We start from the raw sequence: 27,328 nt of genomic DNA on the forward strand, positions 1-27,328 counted from the left end.
CTCAAAAAAAAAAATCCCTGTATGTTTCACAGACTCTACCAAGCTTAACAAATATTTAGCCACAAATAAAGTCGCTAAATGAAAAGCATTCCCATAGGCAAAAACATGGTATCATGAGGCAATACTCCCTTTACATCCCTCAGACAAACACTGCACTTAGAGAGGAAATGGGCTTCAATATGCTTAGAAGTGCCTTTCACTGCAGAAATTAAGCACATCATGCTTCACCACTTCCTAAGGAGGCAAAGTTTTTAAAATGGAGGTATGAGTGAGGTGGGAGGTTTTTTTTTATAGGCATTTGAGGTTTGGGAAATATTGCCCCCTCCTGGTAGGAATGTATATCCCATCAGTAACTAGCTCGTAGACTCTCACCACCTATATGAAAGAAAATACCTCTTGCCCATGATAGCTTCAATTGAAAAAGTTCATTTAGTTTTTACTCTAGAGAAAAAAAAAGATTTTATGTGAAAATTATCACTTAAAAAGGAACCTCACAAATGTTAAGGGATTTGTTTCTAGTAACACTAAACTTATGTTTATTTATTGCTGTTACAAGGTGTTTTATATCTTTTAAGGATTTCCCTCATGTCACTCTCAATCTTCAAACTAATTCTGCTCTTGTTTTCTCTCTTCTCAGACATGGATACTGACCAATTAAAAGTCATACACCACTCTGGATCTAAAGCATGAAAGTGAAACATAATTAGAAATACTGGTACAGTCCTGTGGGGCACGGAATAAATGAAGACAAGGCTATACCATCTTCACACAGAGTATTACAAATGAATAACCTTTTGCATGAATGTTCTGCTTGGTTTCACCCACATCTTTTTTTGACAATATAAATGGTTTTCCCTATTCAAAAATCCTTTAACACTACTCTGGAACCTTGGTCTGGATCTTAAAATAACAATGTCCACAAATTCATTAAATAAAGGGTTATCTTTTATTTATTTAAAATAAAAAGCATTTATACATACTTTAAAATGTAACATAAGTTTTAACAATACTTTAAACTCTTTGTTGTAAGTGAAAATCTTCTATGCAGCAACGGAGTTATACTAAAAGGAGCATGGAAATCTAAACTTTTGGTTATGCATTTAAAAGAGCATAAAATGCATAAAAGGTTTTAAAATTGCTCCTGTGAATTCATCATTGGAGATCTCATAAGAATCTATGATTTGTGTTAGCATACTGGTAAAAACACAGACTTGTAATGGACAAAATAAATGTAAATTAAAAATACTCACCATTTTCATATATAACCTCAGTTCCAATAGTAACACTCATTAGTGAAGATTGGCCTCTTTCAAAAAAGGTCTGGACAGAAACCTAAAGCCAGTAATCCAAACTTTTCAGTTGGGTATAAGAAGCCTACCAATTCTTCTATATATCATCTTTGTTAAAAAGCAGTTATCGAAAGGGAAGGAACCTTGGCAAGTGTTTCGTATGGAACGGAGCCAAGATTTGGAAAAGTATTAAGGAAAGCATGATTTAATTTTAAGTCTATCATGGCTCACTAAAATAAAAGCATACTAATTAAGATTAAAAAAATGATCAACTTCAAACTCATACTATTATGTTGAAAACAAGAATGCTTTAATTTAGAAGCAAATGCAGAATGGAGAACGTATCTGACAAACTTGGTCAAAGGCATGGACATCTAAATGTACAGTAATTCAAAAACAAAACTAGAAGAATTCTACTGTGCTGCCTTTTATAGGTCCACAAAAGAGGAGATAACTGCTTGAGTTACCTAAGAGCTGTTGCCCCCCCCCCCCTTGTAGAATGTGCTTTTAGTCACTGCAGAATAGGCATCTTTATTAGTGAACAAGTTAAAATGAACAAATAAGAGGCAAATCAGTCTGTTTGCAGACTTCCTTTGCAATATCTCCAGGTAATTTGTCAAACTACATCCATGGTTTAAAGAATATTCCCATTTTTTAGCTTTTGTCCGGATAAATGAGGAAGGACATATTTTGTAACCTCTTAAGCTATGGTTAATCAGAATAAAAAAAAGCCTTAATAGAATAGTTGTCTGTGTGTCTGTCCAATGGATAAACACAGGCTACTGATAATATTTCTTGGGAACCAGAAAGAAAGAAAAAAACAACAAAAAACAAACAGCAGTAGAACATTATCTTTCAATTCATTCATAAAAACAGACTAGGATCTAATAAAAAAAACTATTGGCTGAACATTATTTTAATAAATTATAATATTGAACGCAATAATCTAAAATGCAGACAAAATCCATCCACCACAGGAAAGCCCCTGCTGGAGATATCTGGACACCTTTACTATTGCACTAACATCATTAGAGAAAAGTCTACACCTTCCTGTTTCAAGATTTTCTTTATCCAGGAAATTATTCTCATCTGCCATTATATAATAAACATGCTACCAAAAGGAGCAAAGAATATTGAATTTAATTTTCTGTTGATATAATTTTGAGTGTTTGAAAAATCATGTCATTCAAGGCTAGTATGCTTTTTGAACAGTGCCTAAATTCCAAGTCAAAAATATTTCCTTTAAACTGATGTCTGCAGTGATTGTAGAAAGGTCTTCCAAGCTGAAGTATTGAGTAGCAAACACATATTTAGAATTAAATTGTATTTATTTTAATGTAGGTTCAGCTAAAAAAAAGCTGTTTGTAGTTGTGTTCTGCAAGGGACTTGCCCATATGATTTCAAGGACATCCATCTTCAAGTTGACCAAGACAAATTCTGTTTGAAAATCAATGACCTAGTCTATGTTATCAGAGTCACTTCCACTTTTTTTTCTGGGCATAGAATAGTTATTTTTCACCAAATAAAAGAATCAACTTTAGGTTGATGAGCTATACATTTAATAAAAAGGTGGAACAGAGTCAAGAATCAACTTGTCAGGAACTAATAAATGGTCCTGAACTTCCAATTAATTAAAAAGCAGGAGAAATAGAAGGTTCAGGCCACTGATCAGATGCATATTGTAAATCGCATGGAGCGGAGGTAAAATAAACTAGCTCATTTATATGAAGGACATCATTTACAGGCTGAATAATATGTTGAGCATAGATAAATAAAATTAAATATACCTTTTAGCAATAGGGATGCTATCATTTATTTCAAAGGATATGAAGAGAGGATAGACTCGTCACACTCAGATAACTCATAATCCCTCTAAACATTGTTTATCAAAAAGACAAGTTGTACTTGGGGCACATTAACTCCAAACAGGAGTTCAATACAGGAACTACATAGACATATGTATCAACAAGAATTCATAGTGACCACATATGAGCAGCATTTGTAACTTTAAAATAATTTGTGGATGTCAATAGGGGTCTAATGAGAGGCAGACATGGAGGCTACCAATGAGTTCCACAAAGCTTTTCTTCTTCAAAAGAAAATGTGAGATAAACATATGCTCTTACCCAAGGCTCTGAAGAGAGAAACTGAACAGCAGCCATCCATCTTACAACAGGAAAGCCACCAGGACAAACGGAGAATAAAAAGATGCATAAAAGTACTTGCTCAACACAGTACATTAAACACTAAACACATTCTCACAAATTAATAGTAAAAAAGCTGCCTTGAAGGTAAAAGTCTCCTGGTCTACACTAACCCTTTAAAAATATGATCTGCATATACAAACAAACAGGACACTAATAGAAATGCAGAAATTATGCCACATGAATGATGCATTTAAGTATACACTAAAATCGGCACTGACTCATACATAGACTTCATTCACGCTGAAGCACGCAATGCTAATTTCTTGGCACATCGGAGCCAATGTGGGAAAATATATTTGCCCCAACAGCCTAGTCAGGAAACCACAAAACAAAGCCTGAAGGGTTATGAAGAACAGTACATTCTGTCTGAAGCACATAATAAAAAAAAAGAAAAGAAAAAGATCAAATATAAAATAAAATATATAGCAGGTAGTGGAGGAGTCATATCAACTAGAAAAGATGGTGTTTACTGTTTGTGGTTCTGCTTGCCCTTCTTTAAAATGGCCAGTCTTCATTGGTAAGTGTGATTAGGGTGTATCAAAATGGTTAAAGTTGTGCAATTTTGGTCAGCTGAAGTGTTCATCAACTCCATACCTCAAGTACCCAACACATTCTGAATACTAAAGAATTTCCTGTTTCAGTCACAATCAAACCATTTATTACCTCAATAATAGTAATATTCTAATCCTTTTAGGTTAGTTGAAAACTGGAGGTGACAAAATACTCTAATATGCACACATTTACATTTTCCCATAAAAAAAAAAAAAAATGTTTCCAACCAATATTTAATTAAGGTGATAGACTTGTTTTATTCCCAGTGAGAAAAAATGTCCCAAATTCAACTATTTAAATAATTTTTTTTATAACTTTGCAACTGGAAAAGATTGTCACTGGAGAAGAAAAAACATTAAACTTTGTTAACTTAAAACCAATTAACTAACCAACACAAACAAAAAATATAGCCTAAGTCAGCAAAGGCCCTTCTAAGCAAAGTACTTCTGTTAAGCACTCTGGTTTTGTAGGCTATTTTACAGTGCTGATTAAACACAAGATAAATTATTGAATAACTAATTTTGACTGTGGAATTTGGCCTTATCCACTACTTTGACCTTTTGAAAAGTTTGTAGTGCACTGTAAAATACATACATGTATGTATGTATGTATGTATGTATGCATGTGTATATATATATATATATATATATATATATATATATATATATATATATATATATATATATATATATATATATATATATATATATATATATATATATTATAATAAAGATTTGCAATCAGTCCCATAGTGTTTGAGTTGCACCATCATCTAAGAAGAATATACATTAAAAAGCTTAGAGAAAAAAAAAAAAGGAATATTTATTGGCAAGGTCTGTCCCCCTCATTTCATAAGGGCACTTGTTATACTAAAGGATGGTACTGCTGACAATTTTTCAGTCCTGGGATAACAGCCTGGGCTGTTCTCACTCAGGTACCCTGAATGTAACAACTAACATAAGGGTATTATCATAAGAAATATTGTAGTGAAATTCCCTATAACATTAAAAACAAACATTCATCAAAAGCATAGTACTTAAATGGCAATATACTAGATATAAAGCAAATGTGAGTAGAATTAAACAAAAAAAACAAAACTGTACAATCTTATAAAATTTGTGTTTTGTACATAAGTTACACAAAACTGTATACTTCATATAGACCTTTACTTCATATTTTAACGAAATGCTGCATATCTGAAGTGAGTATGCTGGTGAATACTATATTTTAATACTATACGGTGCAATGTACACAGAACATAAGCTAAAAGGGATTATTATGCAATAAGTACAACAGATTTCATTGAAGGCCACTAGAGTTTTAACAAAGTAGAAGATTACAGGTCAACCTGATGTGTTGTACAGATTAAAACCCTTCAAAAAGGCATGAGAGAGTTAAAAAAACCCAGGTCAATATTAGAAATTAAAATATAAAAATTCATGCATTACACCTGATAAATAGATTTCATTAAGCCCTGGGTAATTGTAGTAATGGCTTACGTTCTGCACTGTCCTTAGCTTAAGGTTAACCCTTCCACTACTAAAGGGTATCCAAGACACTGCAGATTATTGGCAGCAAATAGCTGAATAGTCCTTAAATTGCAGCCATTTCAGTTTGATAATCAGCAGAACTTGCTACATATAATGTAATAATGGAAGTGCTCCTTAGTGCACACATCGTTTTAAATGCATTTTTTTGTAGAGTGGATACATTTCAAGCTTACTTTACTTCTCCATTTAAAGCAGCATACTTTAAAAAAATAGCTCTTGAAAATTGATATCACATTGGTGACGAGCCAGAAAGATTCAGACCCAGCCACTAGTGAGTTTGAAGAACATTTCTTCATCAAGACTCTCGTTCTGGTCCTTTGCACGTGTAGATAGGAAGATGTAGCCTCCAATAAATTCATGAACTACTTTGCAGTCAACTTCTGTACAGATGAAGGACAACCTCATCTCATCTGCAAACTCTACAGTCACCTGCAAACACAGAAGCATCTTTTCTTAGTGAATGCCCCGAAAAGGCAGCACATTTAAAGGGATATTCAGGTCAAATTCAACTAATGATTCAGATAGAGCATGCAATTTTAAACAACTTTCCAATTTACTTCCGTTAAAAACAAATGTGCAGTATTTTATATTTACACTTTTTGAGTCACCAGCTCCTACTGAGCATGAACAAGAATTCACAGAATATACGTACATGAATTTGTGATTGGCTGATAGCCGTCCCATGGTACAAGGCAGAGTGGAAATATACATAACTGAAATTTGTTAGGAAAAAAAATCTACTACTCTTTTGAAGACTTAAGTGCTGTTGAATTGTCTTCTTATCACACATTTCTTGATTATGCAAATTTACTGTATTTACTGGTCCTTTAAAAAGGAAAGAGACCTGAAACAGGGTTTCTCAATTCCAGCCATCATGGCATATTACCAGGACAAATTTTAGGATTACCTTGGGTGTGGGCAGGTTAATAAACAGTTACTTACCAGCTGATTATTTCACCTGTTCTATAGTTGAGATATTTTGGAAAGCTGGCCTATTTGTGAGTCCTGAGGACTGGAATTGATAAACACTGGTCTAGGGACATAAGCCAAAATATAGATAGCTATATCTGGATTTAGTTTGTTATCTTGGCTCACCATAGACTGTATTTATATTCACTTCTGAGTAGTGCAGAGGCTTGGGTGGGATTGCTGTTGTACAAACCATGTTTAATGGGCAAGCAAAGCATCAGGTGTGCTCCTGACAACTGTCTGCAGTTCAGAAGGATACAGATCGGCACTCATTGCCCCCATGATGTTAAGATGGCATCTGTAGAGTGAGTTCTGATCCTGTATAGAGTTGCACCTTCCTATTGCAAATAGACGATGATGCATTGTATCACCCAATGTGAAATAGTAGTCTTAGCCGATGAAAGCCCTTATTGATGTCCTTGTGGTATGGAAAACATTCTATATATTTCTCCACTATACATAGGCAACAAACATCATACAATCTATATGATGGTTTGCCATTTGGATAAAAATTCAGGTGCATTCAGTTACTGTATACAGTATCGCCTTGTCCTGATAAAGCACTGAATATGTTTCTTCTGCTGATTGAGCTTGATGCTCTGACACCCTGAGTGTTAGAATGTTAAAAAAAACTAATGCATATAAAAGCCTAAAGAAGCATCACATTAAAGCTCAACAGAGAAAGCACAAGTTGGGTAGATATGAGTCAATACCTAAAAAAATAGAATTAGAGTAATAAACTTTTTCCTTTATTGATTCTGCAAAGAAGCTGGGGTTATCAGTGGTATTGGAGGAAACACAGAAATGTGATAGAAATCCACATTTTAGAAAAAAAAAGCATATATAACCATCAAATGATGAAAATGGAAAAATAGCTGAAGGATAGATCTGATGACTGTTGTTGGACACCATGAAATCCATGTCTGAAATATCCCACTGATGTGCTGTTAAATGTTCTTTACACTCCTGCACCACCCCTCCAAAATATCAGCCTTACTGCTTTCAATATATCCAGAGTGGTACATAGTGCTGCAAGGCTACGGATAGGCAGCATGCTTGGAAGACAGCAGCCCAAGCAGTATAGGATGTCACCACTTTAAACATGCATGACTTCATAGAACAAAGTATTAGCCTTTAATTGAATGGCTCAACAGCATCCTCTGCCCCTTCCCCTCAGCTTGAAACAAATGCTACATTACTTGCCAATTATCTAACCGATCTAAATATACCACGTTTAGGTCCCAAAGAATCTAAATTACTAGAATCCATTACTTCAGAAGAGATTGCCACAGCCATCGAAAAATCTCCCCTCAGGTAAATGCCCAGGACCTGATGGCTTTATCACTAAATACTATAAAACATTTATTTGACTGTTTAACTTGAGGATATGGAGGGTTTCTCAACCTCAATGCTAGCAGCCTATATCACAATGTTTCCTAAACCTGGCAAAACCCACACTAAACATTTCAGACCTATCTCCCTCTTATATGTGGATATTAAACTCTATGGTCAAATTTTAGCTGATCGCATTAATAAATTCCTACCACAGTCTATATCAACAGATCAAGGAGTTTTATTCCAAGCAAGTTTAAGGATACAGAGTGTTGTGTTTTGCCTCCCTACCACATATGCCATCAATAAGGAGATCTGACTCATTTTAGTATCTACTCATGCAGAAAAGGCTTTTGATAGGGTCAGTTTTCTTAGAGCCACTCTATTAAAAATAAATGTGTGGTACAACTTTTTATTGTACACTAAGCCAACAGCAAGAGTCAGAGTAAATTGAATTCTCTCAGATCATTCTCAATTTTGAATGGTACCAGACAGGGCTGTCTTGTCTCCCTACTTTTGTTTGTCTTATCTATTGAAGTACTCACACACACAAAAAAATAATAATCAATTAACAACAAAAAAAAACCAAAAAAAATATCAGACAAACTGCACTGATTCCGGGAATCAAACTTCATAGTTCAGAACACAAACTGGCCCTATAAGCAGATGATATTTAACTTTCTCTTACTAAAATTGAGAAATCCCTTCCCGAAAATATTTCAACTTCCTTTTGAACTTAAGGAAATCAGAATAAATAAACATTAACACTCCTAAGTTCATGCCTCAACTCAGACATGTTTTCAAGAACATAAATTGAAATAGCTAGGCATCAACTTAACAGCAGACCCTTCAAACCTCTTTGAACATATTTACAAAAAGGCATAAGAAGACCTCTCCAGAGATCTATCTAGCTGGCAAAATAAACGAATATCCTACTTTGTATCTTATAAATAATGCAAACTATTCCCATACCCTTACCTCACTCATACATTACTAAGCTACCAGCTGTTAATTTATCTGCTTTTATGACCATAGGTCATTTTTTTGCCAACCATGTTACTTACCAAAAAAAGTAGAGGCCTTGGAGTATCTAACAAACAGGCTGGCAATTGTCTTACAGAGACTGATCGAAGGGTGTCATAACTCTCAACACAAGGCATGGGTACAACTTTACACGATATCCTATCACTATGCAATCTTGGTGTCCTCGAGTAGGCCTCATCGGAAAGAATAAGAGGTAAAGTAATATCTGCATATTCCCTTTTGACTGAGATTTTCTCCCAGTGGGATAAACGCAACATCAGTACTTATATCTCTTTATAATCCTCATTAATGGCCCCTAATAAACATACCAGGCGACACATCCGAGAATGTTTTACACAGGCTGTTGAAGGATGGTAAACTACAACCCTTTTCAGCTTTAATTTAACTAGATGCATGCACTTTTCCCACATGACTAGACTACACCGCCTTTTGCATTTTTAAAGTAAACTAAGCTCCAAGCAGAAATTGACTCGTCCTCTTAGCCCATTTAAAAATATATGTATGATGAGCCTGCCCCATAGGCATACAATTTCTATACTCTACAAGATACTTGCAATAACAGTACCATCGCCTCATATACCTACAAATGGAAAGTAGATTTAGAAAAACAGATTGAAGTCCAGGCTTGGTAGAATATATCTAGATATCAAATAGTCTTATGTCTCCGCACACATCTAAGAAATGAACTTCAAATTCCTAGCAAGACTAGCAATTCCTCCAGATAGAATTAAACCTACAGGATTACGAATGGAAAATGTTGGAGGGGTGTGGGGTGGGGTGAGGGGAGGCTGACATCCTCCACGTTTGGTGGAACTGCCCTAAATTGAAAAAAAATGTTGGAGATAACACAATGACGTAGTAAAATGGCACAGCGCCCTACCCAACTTTGCAGCTATAACAGCTATTCCCACTCTTATGGGAAGGCTTTTCACAAGATTTTGGAGTGTGACTGTGGGAATTTGTGCCCATTTAGCCAAAAGAGCATTTGTGAGGTTAGGCACTGATGTAGCACAAGAACGTCTGGCTCACGGTCGGCTTTCCAATTTATCCCAAAGGTGTTTTGTATACTGTAGCATTATGATGATCTTTCACTGGAATGAAGGGGCCTAGTCCAAACCCTGAAAAACAATTCTCCACCAAACTTTAAAGTAGGCACTAAGCCTTCCAGTAGGTGGCATACTTCTGGCATTCTCCACATCCAGATACTTTCATTAGACTGCCAGACAGTGAAGGATGATTCATCACTCTAGAGAACACATTTCCACTGCTCCAGTGGTGGCGTGCTAGCTCATGCTGATGTGATTCAAGTGTACAGCTGCTTTGCCATTGAAAATCATTTCATGAAGGTCCAGGCCCATTTCTTGTGCTGATGTTGTTTCCAAAGCAGTTTAGAGCTCTGTAGTAAGTGATGCAAGATATAATATAATTTTTTTTATGCTAAGTGCTTTAGCACTTGCTGTGATTTTGTATGATCTACCTGTTGCTGGGCTGTTGTTGCTCTTAGACGCTTCCACTTCACAATAATAGCACTTACAATTGACTGGGGCAGATCTAGTAGGGAAGAAATGCCACAGACTAAATGTGACACTGTCATATGATACCAACTTTTGCCACAAGTCAGAGTTTTTCAGCACCACCCATTGCACTGACAAGGTTTGCCTATGGAGAGTTTACCCGCACCTGTTAGCTATGTAGCTATGGGTGTGGCTAAAGCAGTATGTATATTTTGCAGCTATTTTATATAATAACAACCACTTGCCCTATATTTATGTTTAAAACTATTGTTGTTTCCACCAATTGCAAGGAAAGTATCCCTCTCTTCACAATATATTAAATCTATAACACTTATTTTGGAGTACCATATTATTTAATTATACAATACAACTAATATTTGAATCCACTCTCGCATTCTTTCCCGCCTCGATTACTGCAACTCTGTCCTCTCTGGTCTCCCCACCTGCTGCCTAGCTCCTTTACAATCCATAATGAAAGCCTCTGCCAGACTCATCTTCCTTACACGCTCTTCATCTGCTGCACCTCTCTGCCAATCCCTTCACTGGCTTCCTCTTGCCTCTAGGATCAAACACAAAATTCTCATTCTAACATACAAAGCCCTCAACTGCACTGCTCCCCCCTATATCTCATATCTTGTCTCCAGATACTCTCCCTCCCGTCCCCTTCGCTCTGCTCATGACCTCCTACTCTCCTCCTCTCTTGTCACCTCATCACACTCCCGTTTACAGGACTTCTCCAGACTGGCTCCCATCTTGTGGAACTCTCTGCCTCGCTCCACAAGAGACTCTTCTAGTTTTAAAAGCTTCAAGTGCTCCCTAAAGACTCTACTGTTCAGGGATGCATACAACCTACGCTAACCTTTCTTTATACCAGTTCCTCTCCTCCATTGCTATCCCCTAAACCCCTTTAACATGTAAGCCTAAGAGTCCAGCTGTTTGTAGATCACCTTCTTAAGAGCTGACTACAACAGTGCAACTCTTGGCAGGGACCTCTACCCATTTGATCCCTATAATTGTTTTGTTGTACTCTGCCTTTGTTTATAGCGCTGCGGAATCGGTTGGCGCTCTACAAATAACCGATAATAATAATAATAATAATAATAATAATAATAATAATAATACACACTGTTTAAGGGTCTAGATATTCCACGCCATACATAGAAGCTTTTGTTCTTTACTAGCATAGATTTACTCTTCCCTGGGAGGTTATAGAAGGCTCCTGTATTGTGACTTTACAGGTAACATTCAGTTAATTCTTATTTATAATGCTATTGGTGATAAGGAATATTTAAGGTCAAAGAATTATAAAGTATAATTGGAGGAAGAAAAAAATGTGTAAAGAATGAATATATAATAAAACAATAGAAATTTATAACAGTGTGCAAAGGATAGTCTTTTAGACTTGTTTCCGTTGATGAATTAATCTTGGGAAAATGTCCCTTTAAGGAAATGTTCCATTAAGACCTTCACTTTTCCACAGCAGAAACCACAAAATTAAGGGAGAGAGGAACAAACAATAGTGAAGTTCTGTGATTTAAGCGATATATGTGAATACAAGAGAAAGCAGGAATCTGTAGACTTCAGTCTGTTACACAAACACTCCCAGATGGGATATATATATATATATATATATATATATATATATATATATATATATATATATATATATATATATATATATATATATATATATATATATATATATATATATATATATATATATATATATATATATATGTATATATATATATATAAATAGATCTACAAAACATTTATGCAAAGAAAAATCTAGTGTACAATGTCCCTTTAACCAGCTATAAAATCTTACAAATTAGCACTGTGATATTTAGCCCAGCTTAGCTTTAGCCGAATTCTATCTTAGTTAGATTTTCCTACTGAGCAAACAGAAAAATGTCTCAAATCCCCAAATAGCTAAAGAAGAAAAATCTTGATCCAGGATTGAACACAAAGCCCTTTACCATTTTTATTTCCCAGTTGACATTCCACTGCTTCATGTTGCTGAACCGCCATGTCTTGATTGCATCTCCAGTGCTTGCATCCATTCTGATTAGTCTGTTATAAGCAATTCCAATGAGTTCTTCTTTTTTGCCTCCTTGAAATCTGCAAAATAAGATTTAGTTTCCTAAACTGAAACTACTAGAAGCGGCAGAAAACAAAATAAACAAGACATATTACAGAACTGTGTCCATTTTAATATGTTTATCTTAATGTGTTCCAAATAACTTGTCATACTTACTGCAGAGTGTTAGATGTATGTTTATTTTTGTATTTGAAATAGGCAGTACATTGAATGACCAAAACTATTATTCCCAAGTGTATGCCCATGTTAATGGGCCAACTCTGCAGAAAGAGCAGATCTGATTATGTTGTTATCTCTTTCCGTACACAAGGCCTAATAGTTAGGTACTGAAATGCTAAGACTGGAGGTTTAATTAACTAAACCACCTATTTCAGACAAAACATTTCTCTCCATCCCACTCACCACTGGGTTAATTGGTGTTATTGTCTCGTTTACACAGCTTTTTCTAAAAGGGGGGAAGTTAACATTTAAAGTAATTTTGATGTATGAATAACATATATAAGTAGTCATTGCATTGCAAAAGCTCAGTATAAAAATGTTTTGTTAGCACAGTATGCAAAGTTTTGCAAATCTACAAAAGCTCATCGATACTCCTTTTCAGTGGCCAGCTAGGGACACTAGCCTAAGCAATCACTGTGTAAAGTGCTGCAGGGTCATATGACTTTACCATACCAATATATGGTGGATACATTCTAGTTCTGGAGTGAGTACACAAGCATCATTTTTAAAGGTCATTTATAGCAAAATCCATTAAAATAAACAAAGACAGATTTTAGGAAGCAAACGTCATGCCCAGGAAATGAAGTAATACATATTCCGTCAGTCACTTCATTAGCTATAAAAAAAAATATATATATATATATAAAAATGTATTGGGGGAAGAAAAAAAAAAAAATTTCTTACCTAGCAATAAAATGAGTTATACCGAATTCAGGCAGAGATTGCCAGGCCTGAATAAATCTCATTTTTGCTTCAATAAGACTCATCTGTGCCACATTCTGGTGAGCTTCCAAAATCCTAGCTGTGATCTGTATAAAATAAAACATTGTATTAAACATTTTAATTTTCCAACGGAAAAAAAAAGCAGTTGAGAATCACTTTCACTTCTCACTCCATCCTTTAAAGATTTATTTTTTAAATTATTCTCTCAAAACCAAATTAAAACTGTTGGAGTATTAATTGTCATTGTGTCTATATTGCCGACATTCTACAGTTGCAGAGAGCTCAATGGGTTATGACAGCAGGGAGTCTAACAGCACATTATCCTGCCAAACTTCACACATCTTACAAATATATTAATGAACGCTAATTATAATAGACTTAAAACCCACTGACTATATACACAATTAAAAATCTTTACTGTAAGCAAGCTGCTAAAATCAAACACGTTCTGCGAAAAAGCTAATACTTTACTTTCAATTTTTGCATGCACTAAGCAGTAACAAGTGCAACTTTAGTTGCATTTTCCATATTAATTTCCTCAAGTATGAAACAGAAAGTTCTCAAAATACTATGAATTTTAAATAGTATTATGCATCATTAAAATCCAATAAGAAATATAGATACACAGAAAACGAGAAAAAAACAAAAAAAACAGGGAGAAAGAAAGACACGAGGGAATAAACTAGAGAACAAGAGTGAGCGAAAGAGAGCGCGAGCGAAAGAGCTCAAGAGAAAAAAAAATGAGAAAGAGGGGAAAAAAAAAGAAAGATAAAAAAGTAAGACACACCATTTAGCCATTTAATAAGTGAAAAGCACAAAAAAAACATTATTAAATAAAACTGTGTTAATATAAGAAGACTAAACTATTAAACAAAAGCCAGTATAATAAAGTCAGTTTGATAAGTGATCTTAAGGAGTTAAACAAAACATACAAACAGTTTCTGGTAAGAACATGGTTACCATATAATAGGTTATTACAAAGCTAACAACAGACAACAGCTGCTTGTTCGCACAACTTACCAAGTCTCTTACAAAGCCTGGCTGTAGATGGCAGTGTGAAGAAATGATAAAAAAGTATAAAAAGGAAGAGAGAAGTTGGGGAAAACAAAAAGAGCAATGAGATTTATGGCCAAATAAGCAAACAAAAAAAATAAGCAAACAAAAAAAATAAGCAAACAAAAAAATAAAAAGGTCTGCAGTCTTCTGCGACAAGAAGTTCAGCCAAACCATGCAAATTTCCTTAGAAAGAAAAGGAGCAAAATTGAATGCAAGCACAGAAATGAAAAGGTGAGTATTCATGGCTTTATGGCAGGGTAGGTTTTATTTGCAGAGAAATATCAATGCCTAGCATTTACACAAATCAACCTATCATATTTTATTACAAAATGCAGATCCAGGCACCAGCAATATATATCAGGATTCAGTAACTGGAGTTAAGGCTGTGACACACTGCAAGTGATGCGGCACAAGGCGATTCTGAAGTTCAAATATTTAATTTCTGAGCACTCCGCTACGCAACCTGACGCAGCAGAGTGCTCAGAGATGAAAAGGCATCTGATGCTCAGAGATGAAAAGGCAGGACACACTGAGCGCGCATAGCCGCATCTACACGCTGTGCGCCGCTCCACTTGCAGTGTGTAACAGCCTTTAGTGTCTATAATTAGAAGAAAAACGCTTCTTATTGAGGGGTGAGCAAGGAATCTAAACACCAGCTCTAGCGCTCTTTATGTACACAAATAAAATCCCTTCTTGGTCATATGGTATGGTAGACACCAACTACTTCAGTACTAGACCCTGAGGGTGTCTCAGGAGCTGAGAAACAATGGAAGTTGAAGAGGGGAAAATTGCTTGTGACATACAATAAAGTAAATTTAATATGATGTTTAAAGAGTCTTTACAATTGAAACAAATATAGGTTCCTTCGCTTCGTGCTTACAAACAATATATAGAGGTATAAAACCTTTTAACCAAACTACTTGTGACTGGAAAAAGTTTGGATTTCTGAATATTTGTATATGTAAAATGGGACAGCTTGAAGAGTTAAAAAAATAATGTCATTTAGGCAAAATGTACATATCATAACAGTTTATGTATGCAACCTAAGGTAGCTGTGTTATTGTTTTAGACTTTTGTAGGCGTAGTTACCTTAGAACGGTACTGTAAACAGGAAGGTTATAGATGTTGTTTCAAATAGACTCATTTGCATTTTAGAGCACAAAGAAACAAAACAAAGACAGAAGATTATGACTTATTGGCAGGGAAAAAAAAGGTGATTTTTTAAAGGACCATAATGGCAGAAAAAGTGCATGACTATCAACCCTGCTCAACTGTGTTTTACTCCCGCACAGATGTGCAAAGAATGCTGCTGATTGGATCAACAGCAGGTTCTACTTGGAAATTAGAGTGCAACATGGGTCCAGAGCGTACTCCTACTTTGTGTTTAACCGCTTTACGGGTTAAAATGACATGTTCTATCAAAGAGAATGTAGCTCGTTTGATTATTATGGCCATTTAAAAAAATAAATAAAATATTAACAAAAAAGTCTGGATTTTGGAATCACGCATTTGGGAATTTGTACTACTATTTCTATATTGTGTGACAGAACAAAAAGCCATCACAAAATTGTTTCAATTTATTGACAATTAAAGTTTAAACAAACATAGCTAAAGTGCTTCCAAAAAGCTGTGCGCTTTGTCATCTATCATTTGTAACATGCCTTCTGCATTCCTTAAATTCCCCTGGCACAGCATTTCCTTCACTGCACAGCAGCCTGGTGTCATGGGATTCTGTGGGACACAGAAATCTCATCTGACCATAGAGATCTTGAACAAAAGCTGTTGTGTATATGTGTGCTTCTGGATAAACTCCTTCAGTAATGTAAGCTTAGCCAACTGGTATTAAACAATAAATCTCTATATCTATTCTGCTAAGGTCGGTGCAGCAAAGCAACGTGAAAACCGTAAAAAAAACAATAAAAAAAAAACAAACAATCATGATAAATATGCAAAACCGATGGCAGTGTTTTTGCAAGTGTGTATTTTACTGTAAGCAAACTACAGCCACAGCGTGTGTGTGCTAGCTCCAGTTCAAATTAGCAAATGAGACCGTACCTGCTTGTTTTTATATTTCTTTAGATAGCGAGGAGAGACAACACATTCGGGATTAATGTCAGAGTTGATTTGGTCAGGAATTAATTGCGGATCCGGGTTTAAATGCTGCATTTTTAGGAATGACAAAATGTTCTGAACCTCCAAGTTGTATGAGCTGTCTGCCATGGTCTTGCCTTTTGATGCTAGTCTACATGCGGCCATCCAATGTGCGTACTGCTTCTCCTGCAACAATATACACGTTAGTGCTACACGTGCACAAGTAAGGGGATATCTGGTTAATTTAATAAACATGGCAACCTAACTTACATTGTCACAGCGGAGCCAGATCTCATTCATTCCCTCTGCAACTGGTATGAGGAGCTTAATGTTAAACTTCTGACCAGATATGTTAACATCTGGGGTAACTTCACAGCCTGCAAAGCAAGACCAAAGAAACAAACAAAATCAGAACATCCTGTCCCACGCTGTAGGAATTTAGTTGTAATATTGCATTTTATGTACACAGTTCTGAACATCCTCTGTTTAACATTATTATTTAACCCTTTAATTCTGAAAGGTTTTAAATTATTCTGAATTTCTTTTAAAACTACTTTAATAAAAAACACAGCAAAAATAAAAAAAAAACATGTAAAACAAATTATTCTACATAAAAATGTAGAACACAAAAAACAGAATTTATGCTTACCTGATAAATTTCTTTCTCCAACGGTGTGTCCGGTCCACGGCGTCATCCTTACTTGTGGGAATATTCTCTTCCCCAACAGGAAATGGCAAAGAGCACAGCAAAAGCTGCCCATATAGCTCTGGCTCTGCCCCCCAGTCATTCGACCGACGGTTAGGAGAAAAAAAGGAGAAACTATAGGGTGCCGTGGTGACTGTAGTGTATAGAGAAAGAAATTTTTCAAACCTGATTAAAAAACCAGGGCGAGCCGTGGACCGGACACACCGTTGGAGAACGTGGCCACGCAGGAGCTATCAGAATCACTGAGGCCTTCTCCTGTTTGATCCTGGCTACGAGCCTGGGAAGGAGAGGAAACGGTGGAAACACATAAGCTAGGTTGAACGACCAAGGCGCCACTAATGCATCCACTAGAGTCGCCTTGGGATCCCTGGATCTGGACCCGTAGCAAGGAACCTTGAAGTTCTGACGAGACGCCATCAGATCCATGTCTGGAATGCCCCATAATTGAGTTAACTGGGCAAAGACCTCCGGGTGGAGTTCCCACTCCCCCGGATGGAAAGTCTGACGACTCAAATAATCCGCCTCCCAGTTGTCTACTCCTGGGATGTGAATTGCAGATAGATGGCAGGAGTGATCCTCCGCCCATTTGATGATCTTGGATACCTCTCTCATCGCCAAGGAACTCTTTGTTCCTCCCTGATGGTTGATGTAAGCTACAGTCGTCATGTTGTCCGACTGGAATCTTATGAATCCGGCCTTCGCTAGTTGAGGCCAAGCCCGGAGCGCATTGAATATCGCTCTCAGTTCCAGGATGTTTATCGGGAGAAGAGACTCTTCCCGAGACCATAGACCCTGAGCTTTCAGGGAGTCCCAGACCGCGCCCCAGCCTAATAGACTGGCGTCGGTCGTGACAATGACCCACTCTGGTCTGCGGAAACTCATTCCCTGAGACAGATGATCCTGAGTCAACGGAGTGAGTCTCTGGTTAACTGGTCTACTTGAATCTGGGGAGACAAGTCTGCATAATCCCCATTCCACTGTCTGAGCATGCACAGTTGCAATGGTCTTAGATGAATTCGAGCAAAAGGAACCACGTCCATTACTGCCACCATTAGACCTATTACTTCCATGCACTGAGCTATGGAAGGCTGAGGAATAGAATGAAGAACTTGACACGCCTTTAGAAGCTTTAATTTTCTGACCTCTGTCAGAAAGATCCTCATTTCTACAGAATCTATTATTGTTCCCAGAAAGGGAACTCTTGTAGACGGGGACAGGGAACTCTTTTCCACATTCACCTTCCACGCGTGAGACCTGAGAAAGGCTAATACAATGTCTGTATGAGCCTTTGATCTGGAAAGGGACGACGCTTGAATTAGAATGTCGTCTAGGTAAGGTGCCACTGCAATGCCCCTCGGTCTTAGAACCACTAGAAGGGACCCTAGCACCTTTGTGAAGATTCTGGGAGCAGTGGCTAAACCGAATGGAAGAGCCACGAACTGGTAATGCTTGTCCAGAAAGGCGAACCTTAGGAACTGATGATGATCTTTGTGGATAGGAATATGTAGGTACGCATCCTTTAAATCCACGGTAGTCATGTATTGACCCTCCTGGATTGTAGGTAAAATAGCTCGAATGGTTTCCATTTTGAACGATGGAACCCTGAGGAATTTGTTTAGAATTTTTAAATCCAGAATTGGTCTGAAAGTTCCCTCTTTTTTGGGAACTACAAACAGGTTTGAGTAAAACCCCTGACCTTGTTCCGCTGTTGGAACTGGGTGTATCACTCCCATCTTTAATAGGTCTCCTACGCAATGTAAGAATGCCTGTCTCTTTATCTGGTCTGAAGATAAGCGAGACATGTGGAACCTTCCCCTTGGGGGAAGTTCCTTGAATTCTAGAAGATAACCCTGAGACACTATTTCTAGTGCCCAGGGATCCGGAACATCTCTTGCCCAAGGCTGAGCAAAGAGAGAAAGTCTGCCCCCTACTAGATCCGGTCCCGGATCTGGGGCTACCCCTTCATGCTGTCTTGGTAGCAGCAGCAGGCTTCTTGGCCTGTTTACCCTTGTTCCAGCCTTGCATTGGTTTCCAAGCTGGCTTAGCCTGGGAAGCGTTACCCTCTTGTCTAGAGGCTGCCGAGTTAGGAGACGGTCCGTTCCTGAAGTTACGAAAGGAACGAAAATTGGACTTATTCTTAGCCTTGTAAGGCCTATCCTGTTGGAGGGCATGGCCCTTTCCCCCAGTGATGTCTGAAATAATCTCCTTCAATTCTGGCCCAAAAAGGGTCTTACCTTTGAAAGGAATATTGAGCAATTTTGTCTTAGAAGATACATCCGCCGACCAAGACTTTAGCCAGAGCGCTCTGCGCGCCACAATTGCAAACCCTTAATTTTTCGCCGCTAACCTCGCCAATTGCAAAGCGGCATCTAAAATAAAGGAATTTGCTAACTTAAGTGCGTGAATTCTGTCCATGACTTCCTCATATGGAGTCTCTTTATTGAGCAACTTTTCTAGTTCATCGAACCAAAAACACGCCGCCGTAGTGACAGGAATAATGCACGAAATTGGTTGGAGGAGGAAACCTTGCTGAACAAAAATCTTTTTAAGCAAACCCTCCAATTTTTTATCCATAGGATCTTTGAAAGCACAATTGTCCTCAATGGGAATAGTCGTGCGTTTGGCTATCGTAGAAACTGCCCCCTCAACCTTAGGGACTGTTTGCCATGCGTCCTTCCTTGGGTCGACCATGGGGAACATTTTCTTAAATATAGGAGGTGGGACAAAAGGTATGCCTGGCTTCTCCCACTCCTTAGTCACTATGTCCGCCACCCTTTTAGGTATCGGAAAGGCATCAGGGTGCACAGGGACCTCTAGGAATTTGTCCATTTTGCACAATTTTTCTGGGATGACCAAAGAGTCACAATCATCCAGAGTAGTTAGTACCTCCTTAAGTAAGGCGCGGAGATGCTCTAACTTAAATTTAAATGTCACAACATCAGGTTCTGCCTGTTGAGAAACTCTTCCTGAATCAGAAATTTCTCCCTCCGACAAACCCTCCCTCACTGCCAATTCTGACTGGTGTGAGGGTATGACAGATAAATTATCGTCAGCGCACTCTTGCTCTACTGTATTTAAAACTAAGCAATCACGCTTTCTTTGAAATGCTGGCATTTTGGATAAAATATTAGCTATAGAATTATCCATTACTGCCATTAATTGTTGCATAGTAACAAGCATTGGCGCGCTAGATGTACTAGGAGTCGCCTGCGCGGGCATAACTGGTATTGACACAGAAGGAGAGGATGGTGAACTACCCCCACTACCTTCATTTGAGGAATCATCTTGGGCAACCTTATTAAATGTGACAGTACTGTCCCTTACTTTGTCTGGACGCCATGGCACAATTATCACATACATTTAAAGGGGGGACCACCTTGGCCTCCATACATACAGAACATGTTCTATCTGAAGGTACAGACATGTTAGACAGGCTTATACAGGCTATTAATGCAATAAAACAGTTTTTAAACAAAACCGTTACTGTCTCTTTAAATGTTAAACAGAGCACACTTTATTTCTGCATGTGTGAAAAACTATGAAGGAAATATCCGATCCTTACCAAAAGTTTGTAACCCCTTAAATGAGGAAACCGGAGCCGTTTTATCAATTCACAATTTTAAACCCACTACAGTCCCAGCCACAGCGTTTGCTGCGGCTTCACCTGTCCTTGGGGGTTATTCGCCACCGAAATAAGTTTTTAATGGCCACCAGACCCTCTCACATGAAGCTGCATGCACTGCATCCAAAAGAAACTGCGCAATTAAGGCGTGAAAATGAGGCTCTGCCTACTATAGTGAAAGGCCCTTCCTGACTGGGAAAGGTGTCTAAACGACTGCCTGGCGCTTAAAAACGTTACCAATTATTCTCAAGTTTCAAAAAACACTTCAAAACACATAAATATCGAATAAAGCAATCGATTTAGCCCACAACAGTGTCAACCAGTATATAGCCCATTAATAAGCCTTCATTCTGTTAGGAGTCTAAGAAAATGGCTTACCGATCCCAAAGAGGGAAAATGACAATCTTCTAGCATTATAAAATCTTGTTAGAAAATGGACCAGTCATACCTTGAGCAGAAAAGTCTGCAAACTGTACCCCCCAACTGAAGTTCTCTGGGCTCAACAGTCCTGCGTGGGAACAGCAATTGATTTTAGTTACTGCTGCTAAAATCATACTCCTCTTTTAAACAGAACTCTTCATCCTTTTCTGTTTTAGAGTAAATAGTACAAACCGGCACTATTTTAAAATAAACTCTTGATAGAAGAATAAAAAACTACAACTAACACCACATACTCTTCACCATCTCCGTGGAGATGCTACTTGTTCAGAGCGGCAAAGAGAATGACTGGGGGACGGAGCCAGAGGAGGGGCTATATGGGCAGCTTTTGCTGTGCTCTTTGCAGTTTCCTGTTGGGGAAGAGAATATTCCCACAAGTAAGGATGACGCCGTGGACTGGACACACCAATGTTGGAGAAACTAATAAATGGAACTGTACACTCTGGAAACTCCACCATTCATCATTTGAAGGACCTTGTGAATATATTTTAGACATATTAAAACTAGGGGAAAAAACATTAGTAACCAAAATACATAAATGAGAAAAGCACATATGTTTTGCACAAGAACAGAAAGGCTGGATTAAAGCAATTGGAGGAACACATGTCTCAGGCTGGAGAACCTTGGTACGGAAAATCTATAGAGAGATGGAACATAGGCATATCACAGGCATTTCTCATTCACAATCTTGTGCACCATTTTGTTAAAGGGATGTTATACACTAAAAAAAGAAAACTAAAACAAAAAAACACAAAATGGCATAATTTGAAACAAATTAATCTGTTATATTTTTGCATGAAAAAGTGATATTAAATCATTTTATATTTACAATCTCTTTATACTGAGGGCAGAAAAAAAAAAAAAATATGAATAAAATGTCTCACAATTGAAACCGATCTTTTACCCTTTAAATAGGACATCATATTTAAAGGGTTTATTTAAAATAGCAACAATTTAAAAAATAATAATAAATATAAAATAATAATAATAATGCTTCTCTCATTATTGCATTTTACAATATATAAATATATATGTATAATATAATAAATATTTTTGAAGGCTAAAACAGTTTCAGCCCAGGAGTTAACTTTTAAGCTTCATTTCACGAAGACCACAACAGGAAAAATTCTTTTACGCACAGTCACAAGTGTCTAGAGTAAGCCAACGTTCCCAAAAAGGTATTCCAGTCTATTTCTACACGTCTCCGTAACTGTTGCCTGACATCATTTGGCAGTTAGTTTGTTTACTGCACAATGAAACATTATGCAGGCGTCTACAGCTCTAGAGTTTTCTACCTTGACATGTAACTAGATGCATCTGCTTTTATGATGTATGGACAAATATTTATTAAAGAAAAAAAAGGAAACATAATTCTTATTTAAGGATAACATTTAAAAATACCCTAAAGCATAGTCTTACCCCGCAAATTCATTTGTTGTGCAGGTGTCCCGTTAGATTCTTCCTTACTTTTATAGCAGGATATCGATGTATCTTTGAAAGTACACCAAAATTGTTTGTAGCCTTTAAGAGTCAGTTTCTTTGGTCTATAGTATAAAAAAAAAAAAAATAAAGATAAAAAATCCATATCAATACCACACCATGGTTCATAGGGGCTGGTCACAGAATCATGAAGTGACATCATATGGGTATAAGCTAGTGTTACACGGTTTGCTGAATAACAATCCTGTTGAAAAGCAATATATGATAGATAATTTATGCTTAACTGATAAATTATTTTTTTTCATGGTGGTGAGAGTCCACAATGCATAACTCCTGGGAGCTACTCTTCCGAAACCCCAAGAACTCTATAAAAACCCTCCCCCCACCTTACCAGTACATCAGTAACATATAGCCAAGCACAAATAAGAAGGAAAAGTAATTAGAGCCAATAAAATACGAGCATGGAAAAAGAAAAAACACACCCAGATAAAAACAGGGTGGGGTCTCATGGCCTCTTACCACCATGAAATAAATAAATAAAATATATCAGGTAAACATAAATTAGGTTCTCTTTAATACAGGTGGTGAGTGTCCACTTTCCATTACTCCTGGGAATACCCACGCTGTGGAGTCCACCAGTAATAACAGAAAAGGGTGGGATCTATAAAACTTTTTTTTTTACTGACTAACTAAATCACAACCCTAAGAACCTTTAAAAAAACCAGCAATAAAAAATAACAAACATGAGACAACTGCCTGAAGGACAGCTGACCAAAGGCTGCCTCAGAAGAAGCAAGAACATTAAAATGGTAGAATAAATATGCAAAGAAGACCAAATAGCGGACTAGCAAAAATTGTTAAAACCAGAAGAAGTGGCAAGTATTTAGTGTGACCTCCCCTTACACTTGAGCAATAGCAGGAACCTGGCTCTCGTAAACCTAAATGGAATGGAACCCTAATTAATGTCATTGCCAACACCTGTATTTGTTCTAATATTTCATGTAAAAAGGACTGCTGTGAAAAACATAATTTATGCTTACCTGATAAATTCCTTTCTCCTGTAGTGTAGTCAGTCCACGGGTCATCATTACTTCTGGGATATTAACTCCTCCCCAACAGGAAGTGCAAGAGGATCACCCAAGCAGAGCTGCTATATAGCTTCTCCCCTCTACGTCACACCCAGTCATTCGACCGAGAACCAAACGAGAAAGGAGAAACTATAGGGTGCAGTGGTGACTGGAGTATAATTTAAAAATTTAGACCTGCCATAAAAACAGGGCGGGCCGTGGACTGACTACACTACAGGAGAAAGGAATTTATCAGGTAAGCATAAATTATGTTTTCTCCTGTTAAGTGTAGTCAGTCCACGGGTCATCATTACTTCTGGGATACCAATACCAAAGCTAAAGTACACGGATGACGGGAGGGACAGGCAGGATCTTTATACGGAAGGGACCACTGCCTGAAGAACCTTTCTCCCAAAAACAGCCTCCGAAGAAGCAAAAGTGTCAAATTTGTAAAATTTGGAAAAAGTATGAAGAGAAGACCAAGTTGCAGCCTTGCAAATCTGTTCAACAGATGCCTCATTCTTAAAGGCCCAAGTGGAAGCCACAGCTCTAGTAGAATGAGCTGTAATTCTTTCAGGAGGCTGCTGTCCAGCAGTCTCATAGGCTAAACGTATTATGCTACAAAGCCAAAAAGAGAGAGAGGTAGCAGAAGCTTTTTGACCTCTCCTCTGTCCAGAATAAATGACAAACAGGGAAGAAGTTTGGCGAAAATCTTTAGTTGCCTGTAAATAAAATTTCAGGGCACGGACTACGTCTAGATTGTGCAGAAGTCGTTCCTTCTTTGAAGAAGGGTTAGGACACAATGATGGAACAACAATCTCTTGATTGATATTCTTGTTAGTGACAACCTTAGGTAAGAACCCAGGTTTAGTACGCAGAACTACCTTATCTGAATGAAAAATCAGATACGGAGAATCACAATGTAAGGCTGATAATTCAGAGACTCTACGAGCCGAGGAAATAGCCATTAAAAACAGAACTTTCCAAGATAACAATTTAATATCAATGGAATGAAGGGGTTCAAACGGAACACCCTGTAAAACGTTAAGAACTAAATTTAAGCTCCATGGTGGAGCAACAGTTTTAAACACAGGCTTAATCCTGGCCAAAGCCTGGCAAAAAGCCTGAACGTCTGGAACTTCTGACAGACGTTTGTGTAAAAGAATGGACAGAGCTGAGATCTGTCCCTTCAAGGAACTAGCAGATAAACCCTTTTCTAAACCCTCTTGCAGAAAAGACAATATCCTAGGAATCCTAACCTTACTCCATGAGTAACTCTTGGATTCGCACCAATGTAAGTATTTACGCCATATTTTATGGTAAATCTTTCTGGTAACAGGTTTCCTAGCCTGTATTAGGGTATCAATTACTGACTCCGAAAATCCACGCTTTGATAAAATCAAGCGTTCAATTTCCAAGCAGTCAGCTTCAGAGAAATTAGATTTTGATGTTTGAAAGGACCCTGAATTAGAAGGTCCTGTCTCAGAGGCAGAGACCAAGGTGGACAGGATGACATGTCCACTAGATCTGCATACCAGGTCCTGCGTGGCCATGCAGGCGCTATTAGAATCACCGATGCTCTCTCCTGTTTGATCCTGGCAATCAATCGAGGAAGCATCGGGAAGGGTGGAAACACATAGGCCATCCCGAAGGTCCAAGGTGCTGTCAAAGCATCTACCAGGACCGCTCCCGGGTCCCTGGACCTGGACCCGTAACAAGGGAGCTTGGTGTTCTGGCGAGACGCCATGAGATCTATCTCTGGTTTGCCCCAAAGTCGAAGTATTTGGGCAAAGACCTCCGGATGAAGTTCCCACTCCCCCGGATGAAAAGTCTGACGACTTAGGAAATCCGCCTCCCAGTTCTCCACTCCAGGAATGTGGATCGCTGACAGGTGGCAAGAGTGAGACTCTGCCCAGCGAATTATCTTTGATACTTCCATCATCGCTAGGGAGCTTCTTGTCTCTCCCTGATGGTTGATGTAAGCTACAGTCGTGATGTTGTCCGACTGAAACCTGATGAACCCCCGAGTTGTTAACTGAGGCCAAGCCAGAAGGGCATTGAGAACTGCTCTCAATTCCAGAATGTTTATTGGAAGGAGACTCTCCTCCTGAGTCCATGATCCCTGAGCCTTCAGGGAATTCCAGACAGCGCCCCAACCTAGTAGGCTGGCGTCTGTTGTTACAATTGTCCAATCTGGTCTGCTGAATGGCATCCCCCTGGACAGATGTGGCCGAGAAAGCCACCATAGAAGAGAATTTCTGGTCTCTTGATCCAGATTCAGAGTAGGGGACAAATCTGAGTAATCCCCATTCCACTGACTTAGCATGCACAATTGCAGAGGTCTGAGATGTAGGCGTGCAAAGGGAACTATGTCCATTGCCGCTACCATTAAGCCGATCACCTCCATGCATTGAGCCACTGACGGGTGTTGAATGGAATGAAGGACACGGCAAGCATCTTGAAGCTTTATTAACCTGCCTTCTGTCAGGTAGATCTTCATTTCTACAGAATCTATAAGAGTCCCCAAGAAGGGAACTCTTGTGAGTGGAAAGAGAGAACTTTTCTCTTCGTTCACCTTCCACCCATGCGACCTTAGAAAAGCCAGTACTAACTCTGTATGAGACTTGGCAGTTTGAAAGCTTGACGCTTGTATCAGAATGTCGTCTAGGTACGGAGCCACCGAAATTCCTCGCGGTCTTAGTACCGCCAGAAGAGCGCCCAGAACCTTTGTGAAGATTCTTGGAGCCGTAGCCAATCCGAATGGAAGAGCTACAAACTGGTAATGCCTGTCTAGGAAGGCAAACCTTAGATACCGGTAATGATCTTTGTGAATCGGTATGTGAAGGTAAGCGTCCTTTAAATCCACTGTGGTCATGTACTGACCCTTTTGGATCATGGGTAAGATTGTCTGGATAGTTTCCATTTTGAACGATGGAACTCTTAGGAATTTGTTTAGGATCTTTAAATCCAATACTGGTCTGAAGGTTCCCTCTTTTTTGGGAACCACAAACAGATTTGAGTAAAACCCTTGTCCGTGTTCCGACCGCGGAACTGGGTGGATCACTCCCATTAGTAAAAGGTCTTGTTCACAGCGTAGAAACGCCTCTTTCTTTATCTGGTTTGTTGACAACCTTGAAAGGTGAAATCTCCCTCATGGAGGAGAAGCTTTGAAGTCCAGAAGATATCCCTGAGATATGATCTCCAACGCCCAGGGATCCTGGACATCTCTTGCCCAAGCCTGGGCAAAGAGAGAGAGTCTGCCCCCCACTAGATCCGTTTCCGGATCGGGGGCCCTCACTTCATGCTGTCTTAGGGGCAGCAGCAGGTTTTCTGGCCTGCTTGCCCTTGTTCCAGGACAGGTTAGATTTCCAGCCTTGTCTGTAGCGAGCAACAGCTCCTTCCTGTTTT

General features: G+C 38.2%; 1 protein-coding gene across 4 annotated transcripts in view; it reads right to left on the reverse strand.

Moving 5' to 3' along the window:
* Positions 1–927: 927 nt before the first annotated feature.
* The window catches only part of FERMT2 (FERM domain containing kindlin 2), a 227,602-nt gene continuing 201,201 nt past the window's right edge, over positions 928–27,328 (reverse strand). For 2 of the 4 annotated variants that reach the window (XM_053697593.1, XM_053697590.1), the window contains 7 exons: positions 22,833–22,957; positions 16,918–17,024; positions 16,612–16,833; positions 14,521–14,541; positions 13,462–13,586; positions 12,437–12,578; positions 928–6,027 (listed from right to left, as the gene is read on the reverse strand). In XM_053697593.1, the coding sequence (XP_053553568.1) occupies positions 5,854–6,027; positions 12,437–12,578; positions 13,462–13,586; positions 14,521–14,541; positions 16,612–16,833; positions 16,918–17,024; positions 22,833–22,957 (916 nt within the window). In that variant the 3' untranslated portion in view covers positions 928–5,853. The remainder of the gene's footprint in view (positions 6,028–12,436; positions 12,579–13,461; positions 13,587–14,520; positions 14,542–16,611; positions 16,834–16,917; positions 17,025–22,832; positions 22,958–27,328) is intronic. The other 2 variants (XM_053697594.1, XM_053697592.1) reach the window with 1 other exon arrangement.

Source organism: Bombina bombina, chromosome 1 (genome assembly GCF_027579735.1).
Source record: "Bombina bombina isolate aBomBom1 chromosome 1, aBomBom1.pri, whole genome shotgun sequence".
NCBI lineage: Eukaryota > Metazoa > Chordata > Amphibia > Anura > Bombinatoridae > Bombina > Bombina bombina.